At 37.9% G+C, this 11,848-nt stretch overlaps 1 protein-coding gene across 1 annotated transcript; it reads left to right on the forward strand.

The window, feature by feature from the left end:
• Positions 1-17: 17 nt before the first annotated feature.
• On the forward strand, positions 18-11,360 carry amacr (alpha-methylacyl-CoA racemase). Its single transcript, XM_017493440.3, has 6 exons — positions 18-130; positions 1,585-1,885; positions 2,641-2,784; positions 3,477-3,637; positions 7,762-7,948; positions 10,252-11,360. Exons 2-6 carry the CDS (start codon positions 1,639-1,641, stop codon positions 10,659-10,661), a joined length of 1,149 nt encoding a protein of 382 aa, XP_017348929.1. The 5' UTR covers positions 18-130; positions 1,585-1,638; the 3' UTR covers positions 10,662-11,360.
• The last annotated feature ends 488 nt before the right edge of the window (positions 11,361-11,848 follow it).

Below are 11,848 nucleotides of genomic sequence, written 5' to 3' on the forward strand. Positions count from 1 at the left end.
AAACCCCTTTAATGAAAGTGAGCGAAGACGGTCAACTACAAAACCCAGAATTCGCCGCTCTACGTGACGTCATCTCAGAGCGACAAACAAACTTACCTTTGCCCTACTCCGGAGTCTACTTTTTTGAAAGGTACGTTTAAGGCAAGCTTCTTTTTTTTTTTAATTAATTGGTCTCTGCAGTGTTTCTGCAGGCGCTGAAAATGTGTTTTATATGTATATATAAAAATATAAAACACATTTTCATATATAAAACCCATTTTACACTGAGTGACCTGAGTAAATTAGGATAGTTTTAGTGTATTTTATTCCACTTAATGTTTTCTCAGCAGAAGAAAAGAGATCACTTATATTAAATGACATTATCTATCTATCTATCTATCTATCTATCTATCTATCTATGTGCAGAAATGTGATGGTTGCATTCATTAATCCTGATTTTGCCCTTTCCCTTTTCCTTTTATTTAATAAACGATATGAATTTTATTCTTTTGCTAGCTTAATTTTATAGAACAACGTTTGTGATGGGATGAAGTGGGAGTCCTTATTATTTTGCTTAATATTGACCTGATCAGGATAATATATCACAGTCATTCATTTATTGTTTTCTCAGTTTAAATTGAACAGGACATGGCTTTTTCACATTAGACCATTAAGTCACATTGATTGATTGCATATGAGGGGTTTCCCCTCTTAGTATATTAAAACAAAACCGTGTTGCTCACAAAGCTTCAGAACAAATGTTTTAAAAGCACAAATGATAAAATATGTCATTTATGCAAATGTAGATGGCTCATTTGCGTACTGGACATTGGCTGTATTTGAAGGTTGATATTGTAATAATGATTAATAAAGACAGCTTGTGCAGCTGTGGTGTGTATTTGAATTGCTAAATGTAAATATTATTATACTGTAGATTAATAGATTAAAACAGCTAAATGTGATTAAAGTATACTTTTATTTGGATTCATATAATTAAATATGCATAATACTACTAATCTAGTCAATGGATGATGTTAGAATTCAACTGTTTGTTATGCTGTGAAATACTTTTACAGAAGAGTTTGCTGGAGTATCAAACATATATTATGTTATTTCTTATTATAAAAATATAAAATTACTTCAACAATGATTAACATATTTGGAAAGTAAATTAAGATGTAGATGATATCATCATGACGCATAAAGTTGCATATATCAAGAAACAGCGTTTTAGGGATGTATGACATGTCTTCTTAAACGTTGTGGTGGTTGTGTGTTGCGCAAAAAGATTTTCTCATGAGTTTTTAATATTTTTATACTGAATATAATGTCATATATTTATTACTACAGTGTAAGAGAAGACATGATGAAATGTTATGGATATAATTTATCCCAAAACTGAAAGGAAATGATAAATGATTGATCAAAATGGTCATTTCTACCCATAATGCCTTGTGTTCATTTTTTTTCAGGATATTTTTAAATGGTAAAAGGCTCACAATATTTTTGTGAGCTTTCTCGGTGGGTCTTTATCTGTAGGTTTACTTATCAACTGTCCTGACTGTTTTTGTTACACTCTGTAAATGTGTATATTGTTTTTCTCAGTGTGTGTGTCTGTGTGAGAGTGTGAGAGAGACACAGAGAGAGAGAGAGAGAGAGATGGCACTAGCTGGGGTGCGTGTGATTGAATTAGCCGGACTTGCCCCGGCACCGTTCTGTGGAATGATCCTGTCTGATTTCGGGGCCCGAGTGATCCGTGTAGATCGGACAAAGGTCACCATGGCGATGGATGCACAAGCAAGAGGCAAACAGTCCGTGGCCTTGAACCTGAAGAGTCCACAGGGCGTGGCCGTGCTGAAAAAACTGTGTCTTCAGTCAGATATAGTTCTTGAACCCTTCCGGAAAGGTCAGTCGAAATAAAATGTATGCAACGTTCCCAGACATTTTCTCACGTGCAATATAAATAAATATGTGGATAATGCACAATGAAATGGAACATCCTGGAAAACCTTCTGTGATTAAATCTGAGGTCAATTAATGTACAAAGTGTTGCTTAACTGTCTGTTAAATATTGTTGAAACTTTAGAAAAAACAGTTACTGCCACAGCACTGTTGAGTTCTGGATTGTGGTCAGAAGGTGTTGATTCATTTTCTATAACAGCAGAGCTCATATTATTGCAGCTGCAAATCACAGCTTTATATTAATGAGCTATTATATTATTTTCTTACAATAGCATGTCTATTCCTATTTGTTTAATTATAAATGTGCTTCAAACTAATTATATAGTCTGATATATGGCTCTTATCTTATAATAATAATAATAATAATAATAATAATAATAATAATAAAGACATTCACTGTACCTTGTCATTTGAAATACAAAGTGTAGATGAGTAATTTTGTCTAACTATAGGACAATTTTCTAACCTAGAAGTGCTAGAAGTGCGTTGCGATAGAATATTAAAATTAATGAATTGAATAAAACATATATCAGACATGCTAATCATTATTAAGAGTAATAATATAAAATAAACAACAGAAATAAGTCTTAATTAAGTCAAAGTGTATATTTATTTATTTTGGTACTGGGGTTTTGACTCATAACCTTCTGGTCACTTTCTTACCCTTACTGTCTTTTTTATCTCTGTGCTGTGTTAAAGGGGTGATGGAAAAGTTGGGCTTGGGTCCTGAAGAGCTGCTGAAGGAAAATCCTCGCCTTATTTATGCTCGACTCACAGGATATGGCCAGAGCGGCTCCTACGCCAAATGTGCAGGGCACGATATTAACTACCTGGCCATGTCCGGTACGTACCTCACCTCCACCTGCTGCTTCGCTTTAATCACAGCTTTTATTTTCTCTTCCTACCACAGCGTTGTTGAATTCTGGATTCTGATTACTCAGAAGGTTTTGGTTCATTTTCTATAACAGCAGATCTGACAGTAGTGCAGCTGCAAATCACAGGTTTATGTTAATGTGCACTTGATTCTGATATGTTATTGTTTCTATAGGAAGTATTGTTAAAGACTACCAGACCTACCAGAACCTTCTGTCATAAGTAGATGATTACCCTTAGAAAAAGTAAGGGATGAGATGGGGCATGCTGTAATAGGAAAATAAACAACACCAGAGCTGTTATTTTCTTATAACGGCACATCCCTAAGTGTTGTATTCCTCTTATAGAACATATGACTATTAAAATGTTTAATTTATTAAGAAACGTAGTCATATATTTTATCCTGTTTATAGTTATATTTAATGTTGAGGAATGCTCATGAAATAAGTCAGGTTCTGTTAGCACTTACATTTCCTGTGAATGAACAAACAAACAGTTGTTAGCTGTCAGAGCTGCTGTTATAGAGGATTAATCAATGCCTTCTGACCAATCAGATTTTAGAATGCAATTGGTTTATTATACTGGGTGTGTGTGTATCAGTAGCTTTATGTTTGTACTTCATGGTCTTTTTGAATTTCCCCTCTTGTTTCTGTCTGGAATAGGACTGCTGTCTATGTTGGGACGCAGCTCGGAGAAACCCTATGCCCCGCTGAACCTGGTGGCTGACTTTGCAGGAGGAGGCCTGATGTGTGCTTTAGGCATCGTTCTGGCTTTGCTGGAGAGGAACAAGTCAGGCCGAGGCCAAATCATAGATGCCAGCATGGTGTGTCCTCTGACCCACACTGACACTTTTGTACCAGTCATCATACAATCAGAGCAATAAATAAGCAAAAGATAGCTGTGTGAGAGAGAGAGAGAGACACACACACAGACGCCTGATTCTGTATTTGAACAACCACTTATTTGTCACGGTTAAAATCACTGTGATCTGTATTGCGCTGCTGCCACATGATTGGTTGACTGGATAATTGCATGAAATGGCAGGTGCACAGATGGCTGTATAAGTGTGATAGTGGCTGATGTGTTTGTGTTTTAGTGCGTCTAATATGTATATACGCACACCGTCCACTTTTATTAATGGACAACTTTTCAACTACAGATATATAATCAGCCAATCATGTGGCAGAAGCGCAGTGCAAAACAATCATGTAGATACAGCTTCAGTCAATAAGAGCTTCAGAGGCTGTTGTGTGTGAAATTCCTAGGAGATCAGCAGTTTCTGAAATACTCAAACTAGCCCTTCTGGCACCAACATCCATTCCAAGTCACAGAGATCACACTTTTTTTTTTTCATTCTGATGTTTGATGTGAACATCAGCTGAAGCTCTTGACCTGTATCTGCATGATTTTATGCATTGTGCTGCTGCTACATAATTGGCTGATTAGATGACTACATGAATGTGCAGGTGTTCCTACTAAAGTGGATGGTGAGTGTACCATGTTATCAGCCATAACATTAAAACCACTGACAGGTGAAGTGAATAGCATTGATAATGTCGTTACATCGGTACATGTCAAGGCGTGGGATATATTAAACGGCAAGTTGATGTGTTGGAAGCAGGAAAAATGGGCAAGCATAAGAGACAAGGGCCAGATTGTGATGGCTAGTCGACTGGGTCAGAGCAGCTCCAAAACGTCAGGTCTTGTGGGGTGTTCCCGGTATGCAATGGTTAGTACCTACCAAAAGTGGTTTTCTGTATCATTCATATCTAGCTCTGACAGTAGTGCAGCTGCATATCACAGGTTTTATGTGTTGCTATTCTAAAACTGTACATTATTATTGCTATAGCAACAGCACGTTCACAGGTATGGTGGACATGCCACATAATCTAATCCTAATAATAAACCTGTTGAAAGTTATCAGGAAAGTGAGTGATAACGGGTACAGTTTCACATACCTACCACAACATTTAATGTGACTATAAATGGATAAAAAGCACGATCGATCCTTCTTTATTTAATTCATAACTAGAACTCCGAGCCAGTGCCACCGATAGGAACTCCTCCACCGCCAACAAGTCTAGTGCTTCTTGTTACTAATTTGTATGCTTCAAATACCCTTGAAATATTCTTCAAACAGGAAGGAAGCTATTGAAGAAAAACTATTTCAGACCTTTATATTATATACTATATTTGACCTTAACCCTGTTTGGATCAGTTCTAAAATCGAATCAGTTCACCTGCTGGATACAGTCTTAGTTTCATATAAATCCTACACACATTTATCTCCTCTTTTTTTGAGATGCGTGATTCAATGAGAATCTCGCACGGACAACCCGAAAAACAATCTGAAATGTTTCCGGTGTAAGAGAAGTACAATACACAACATGCTGTTATGGGGAAAATAATCACCAATAAGGAATAATTTAGCATTTATTTTATCAAATCAATCAAAAAAGGTTTACCGCTCATAATTACAGCCATTCACAATTTAACCGTAAGAGGAAGAAAACCTAGAGCGAATAATACATCATCGGTAAAAAGTGAAAGTTTTTGAACTTTAAAACTTCTGTAATGGGAAATTTAAGTGACAAAAAAGTTTGTATTAGAAATGGCAAATCCTGCATGAATATGGTTTTAAATATCCATGGGGTTAAAAGTCTGAAAGAAAGGCCGCAGTGTGTGGCTTTAATGTTGGAGCAGTTAGAGGATGGAGAGAGAAACTGATTTTGCACTGGAAATTGAAGCATAAAATATTCATGCCTGCTGACAAATGAGTTTTTAATCCCTTCTGCTTCTGAACACACACACACACACACACACACACACACACACACACACACACACACACACACACACACACACACACACATACATACATACACTCGTGTCACACAGCTGCCTTTCTTTCTGCCTTTCCATGTTTACTGTGGTTTACACTATAGCATATTAATATTTGTTGTTAGAAATCTCCTTGTGACAGTAAAGTGATTTCAAACATCAGACAATGGCATCTGGGTCAGTCCATCTGAAGTGGTCAAATGATTGTAAAGTTGGTTGCTTGACCATTTAAAATTTTTCTATTTTTTTCTTCTTTTTTTTTTTTTTTAATTGATTACCTCTATGTATTGGCATTTAATGGTCATGCAGCTCGGCAGCACATAGACTAGCCATTGCCCAGACACACAATAACTCTTTCCTTTCAAAGGATGACTTATTAAATTATCTAGTCTTCTGATACGTCATTTAATATGAAATGGCTATGTTTCCCAAAATATTCATTAAGTTTGATGTGTGTATTTGAAATAAATAAGTGATGTAAACTTGACAGTGTAATTCATATCTAAAATCGCAGCCATAATAATAACAATTCAGAACACCAGTAGTAGAGTTCTGGCACTGACGTTGATGGTTTGCTTGTGTCAACTTGTGTTACCTAATGTCAGTGAAAGGAACCTCGATGGAAAACGTTACAGTACGTCATTTAAATAAGAAACCGTTGGTACAAATTAAAACCTTGCATGAAGGTGCATTAAAATGTGCCCGTCAAGTAAAACATCAGCATTATGCATGTGATGTGTGTACACGTGCTATAATGTTTTGTTACAGCCTGCGCTTCAGCGAGTGAGGATGTCTCGTTAAATTTGTCCCCGCTTCCTTTCCTCGCATCTTCAGAGGAAGGAGGAGGAAACCAGAAACGAGGAAAAGACACAAGGAGATGCCATTTAAAAAGATGAGAGAGAAGCCTTCCTTTGGCTTAAGGTGACGAGGGACGTCACTGACTTTTAACTTTAGCCAGTTGTTGAGTACGAACATCTTAGGGGACTTATACTCGTTCGTCACGGTTGTATTATCGCACATAAAGACCTCGTAAATACCAAATCTGTTACCATCTTCCATGTTCAACATCGGTGATTAGACCTGCATTATAAGTGAGTTCTGATTAAGCAGTTTGTTTGCTTTTCTAGTCAATGCAGGGACATGTCTCTTGGAATTCTTGTCCATGCTGTAAATTATACACACAGATACAGAAACAGTAACATGAAAAATACAGAACCTCATTGCATGTATAACTGCAAAACTGGGCGGACATTCACACTTTTCAATGTTACATATATGTTTTGTATTGGATACACGTAGATGAACACGGTTCTCCACTGACCACATCTGAACAATGTATGTAGTTACGCAGTGTGTATGAAGCATAACTACGTAATTACACACAGTGAAAATCGTTAGTGCTGTCATGATAATTAGCTTTTTCACTGACAAGCAGTAATGATATCTGTCATATAATTCCCTTAGCAGCTTCCCTGCACCTGTGAGATTAAACACCGGTTTGGCAGTGGCTAACACATGTATCCTCATCATTGTTATCCAAGTTAAAGCAGTCTGACAGCCAAATCACACTGTGTCTGATTAAGATTTGATTATGTTTGTCCGCTCAGATTAGTGTGGAAATTTTCAGCGAAGTGTCTCTGTGCCGTTTAAGATGAGTCCCAGCTTCATTCTGTCTGCTTTTTGGAGAAAAGTTGTATTTAATGTTGCAGCCATTTTTATTTACAATGTAACATTCACTTACCGGGGGATTCGTTCTTTATAGACGAGCTTGATTACACTAGCTGGATTGGATTATCTGAGAAAATCTGAGATAAGTGATCTATTCTGAGAGATATTCTAAAGGAAATAATCTGAGAGATTCGAGGTAATATCGGATAGTGAAAATTTACACACTTTTCACACCACGTTGTAGGTTTCTCCAAGCGCAAAAATGAAGTCGTATATTTTAACCACTGAATTAATGAAGGTGGTGTTAAGACCATAATTTGAAGAAATGATCCATTAAAATAGTGCATTCAATTACGGTAATGCATAGTCACAACTTCAAGAAAACTCTTTGTGTCTTTCTTTGTATTTATTTATTCCTGTATATGCAACTGTGTGCAGGTGGAGGGAGCAGCGTATGTGGGTTCCTTCATGTGGAAGTCTCGCAGTCTTGGTCTGTGGAACCGGCCTCGTGGGGAGAACATGCTGGACAGTGGTGCTCCGTTCTACGACACGTATCAGACCTCTGATGGGAAGCACATGGCTGTAGGGGCCATCGAACCTCAGTTCTATGATCACCTGATCAAAGGTATGTACAGTAAGGTACAGTACTCTTTTTCTCCTTCTGGACATCTTACTGGAAAAATGAACTGCAGCAATGAGAAAGCAAGGCTGTTTATACATGCAATTTTTGATAGTATGTACTATAAAGCAACCTTTGTTCACCTGCTCCTGCAAGGCCACACACGATTAAGAAGAAATGGAGTGGTTTTTAATGTACTATTACACACGAACACATTCATGTGATGAAAAGACTATCGAAGCAATTCACTGCATTAAGCATCTATACTAAATCCGTTATGCTAATTTCAGACCTGCGTGTTTATTGAAATGACATGGTGTAATTGCCAAAGGCATTTTCTGTTGACTTCCAACCTGAGGAGCAGAAAGAAAAAAGAAAAAGGTCAACGTGAATGGAGAGCGTTTATAAACGGATCGTCAACAAAAACCCAATAACATGAGTTTGATGTCTAGCACATAAAATGCAAATCAACCAACCAATGTTCACACTGATTAGTGCAGTATTTAATTTGTGTTTAAATCTTCTTAAAAAGAATGAATGCACTGGTGAGCTTTGGAACATCAAAAGCCCCAGAAGACCCTGAGAAACAACTATGGTGGATGACAGAAGAATTCTTGCCTTGGTGAAGAAAAGCCCCTTCACAACAATTGGCCAGATCAAGAACATCTTCCAGGAGTTAGACCTATCTGTGTCAGTCAACAATCAAGAGAAAACTTCACCATAGTAAATACAGAGGGTTTAGCACAAGATGTGAATCACTCATAAGCCTCAAAAACAAGAGGACCAAACTAAGTTTGTAAAAAAAAAAACAACAACAACTGAAATAATCCATAAAGTTCTAAAACAACATCCTGGACATGGACAGACAAAAATCAACTCGTCCCAGAATGATGAGAAGAGAAGAGTTCGCAGAAGGGAAGGAACTGCTCATGAGCCAAAGCATACCACTTCATCTAATGGAAATCCATCCATCCATTAAGCATACATGCATGCATCCATGAAGCCAATTAAGTATGCATTTCACTTGCTGAAGGCAAAACTGAAGGGAAAATGCCACAGGAGCAAGCAGGAACTGAAGACAGCTGTAGTACAGGCCTGGCAGAGCATCACCAGGGAACAAAACCAGCATCTGGTGATGTCTATGAATTTCAAACAGACACTCGGTGACTGCAAAGGATAATTTGTATAATTAGTTTTGGTCCCTTAAAAAATCGAGAAGACCACATATAAATGAATTCTTCCAATGTTCACCGGATTTGGATGTAAATACCTTCAAATTAAAACTGAAAGTCTGAGGTCATTTTTATTATTTAATTCCAACTCCAGGACACTGTGGAGGACAGCGTAAATAACCAGAGATATGCCCACAAACATGCCCACAAGAGAGATACTACAAGTGACATGAGTGACAAGGGCATTCTAGTGTGTGTGTAGGGTGATACCGGTTTTGTGTTTTAAAAAAAAAAAAAAAAACTTGCAATGAGTTTGACTGCAAGGTTCCCAAGTGCCAGGTCACTCCGTGTTTCCTGTCTGCATTTGCAAAGAAACAAGTTGCTTTTGGATAAAGTGGATAACATGCAGGATGTGTATCAGTATGCTAATGCAGACTTCCATGTTTTCAGCCCCAAAAGCAGAACTCAAATGAATGCCAAATCTTCGACCTGAACCCAATTTCCTTTTAACTTCCGTAAAATTGTTCTCCGTAATTAAAAAAGAGCAGTGAAAAAAAGTGAAATGTGCACAATTTCCTCGTTCTCCTAAAGGCAGCCCGTCTGAAGTTCACTTTCATTAATGTTGCACTGGACCTATAAATTTATTGCAGCTAATAAATAAAGTGAAGCTAATAGCTTCCAGTTTTACAGCGCTGTTTTTTTTTCCCTCTCACTCGGGTTTGTGGGGTTGTTCAGTGCCTCAAACAGTCTTGTTAATTCGACTGTGTCTGACTCTGACTCTGTATGACTCACTGTTATCTATAAACATGGACAAAAGGACAGTCACAGGGCAGAAAACAGTCTGCGCTCCATCACTTTCTTCCTCAGCACAGAGTTTGGTGTCACTCCACACCAAATTTAGACTCAGGTAAGGGGTGTGGCCTAAAGGCAGGAGAAGGGCTGACTCACTTACTCACAATTATTTAAGCTGATTGTTATTAATCGTTTAATTTTTTTACATTTATTTTCTTTTCTCCTTATATTATTTTATTTTATTTATCCTCATCTTGGTTTCTTTTCTTATCATTAAAATACTACATTATATAGTTTTATTTTTAAAATTTTATTCATATTGTCGATACTTTGTTCTCGACCCAGGCCTTGGATTGGATGCTGCCTCCCTCCCGGCGCAGATGAGCATCTCTGATTGGCCGGAGCTTAGGCGGACATTCACCCAGGTGTTCGCACAGAAGACGCAGGCAGAATGGAGCAGGATCTTTGATGGAACAGATGCCTGCGTGACCCCAGTTCTACCTCTGGATGAAGCCGGGTCACATCCCCACAATCGAGAGAGGGGCTCGTTTCTGAAGGACGCTCAGGGCGAGGTCAGTCCTCGTCCGGCACCCGTCCTGTCTCGCACTCCGGCTCGGCCGTGTCTCTCTCGTGACCCTGTTGTGGGTGAACACACTCGATCTGTGCTGGGGGAGTACGGCTTTGATCCAGATCATATCGAGCAGCTGCTGTCAGCTGGTGTGGTGGAGTGTAATGAAGCCAAAGCACGTCTGTAAGATGATGATGCAGCAGCATCAGTGGTGAATCACTCATTACACACACACAAAAAGAAAAACCTGCCACCTCATATACGCGATGCCTTCAGCAAAGAACTGATGTGTGAAGAGCGATTAAGCTCAAAATAACTATCTGTTGATGCGCAGGCTTTTATCTGAGTGTGCAGAGAGCTGATTTTTTTTTCAGTGGTGAAATGCTCCATCGTTTAAATACACAGCTCTTTACTGAGATTATCCTCTATCGCAGAGCTGAATTAAGACACTTGCCTGAAATCTGAAGTGCCTGTAATCATCATGATTAAGCCTTCAGTTTACAGCGGAGAAATTTGCCCCAAGATGTTTAATAATACCATGGTGCTTGCGAGTTTAGATAGAATTTTCTATATTTCTGCATAAATATGACCTAAAACGTCATCAGATTTTCACACAAGTCTTAAAAATAGATTAAGAGAACACAGTTAAACAAATGAGACAAAAATACTATAGACAAATATTATACTAACTAATCCTGATGATGTTTTAGGTCATATTTATGCAGATATATAGAAAGTTTTAAAGGGTTCACAAACTTTCAAGCACCCCTGTAACTGTCTCCATCCAAAGGATAGGTTAAATATCACTCTTAACATTTTTAATCAAACAAGTGCAATGCCTTCCTGAATTAATGGCACCCTTAATAAAAAATGATGTTCAATTGTTCTGGTATTTCATATTATTTGTAAAGATCAGCAACCATCTGTCTTTTTGTTTAGTCTTTTTTGGAGATGTATCAATACCTTTTTTCCCCCAGACACAGTACGAGTTTGAGTACCAAAAAAAAAAAAGAAATCATAATTTACTCCTCGAGTATGCTAATACTGATGTGGCGAAACCCAAAAAATCCAGGGGTTACGCTGTGGTGTTAAAATTATTTACAAAAAGTAGTTCTTATTCGCTAGTAGCTGCCACTTTAAGAAGTTGCATTGAGTGACATTACTCTTAAACCTTTCTGCATGATGTGTAGCAATGTAGCAGGCTAATTCAATAAGAGTTGACCTTCTCTGAAGCAGATGCCACACTGTGCCTTTTCCCTCTGCCAGTCGTTCACTGACCTTTGACACATTTGACTTGGATACACACATCTGACTCATCTGATCCTGCTTGGATCGGTTCTAAAATCTAATCAGTTCATTTATTAGTTACGATGA

The sequence above is a fragment of the Ictalurus punctatus genome, chromosome 18 (assembly GCF_001660625.3).
Source record: "Ictalurus punctatus breed USDA103 chromosome 18, Coco_2.0, whole genome shotgun sequence".
Classification (NCBI taxonomy): Eukaryota; Metazoa; Chordata; class Actinopteri; order Siluriformes; family Ictaluridae; genus Ictalurus; species Ictalurus punctatus.

Coding starts and splice junctions, on each gene's coding strand:
- amacr (XM_017493440.3), top strand. CDS start 1,639: ATGGCACTAGCTGGGGTGCGTGTGATTGAATTAGCCGGACTTGCCCCG. Junction 3,638..7,761: donor AAATCATAGATGCCAGCATG/GTGTGTCCTCTG, acceptor AACTGTGTGCAG/GTGGAGGGAGCAGCGTATGT. Junction 7,949..10,251: donor CTATGATCACCTGATCAAAG/GTATGTACAGTA, acceptor TTCTCGACCCAG/GCCTTGGATTGGATGCTGCC.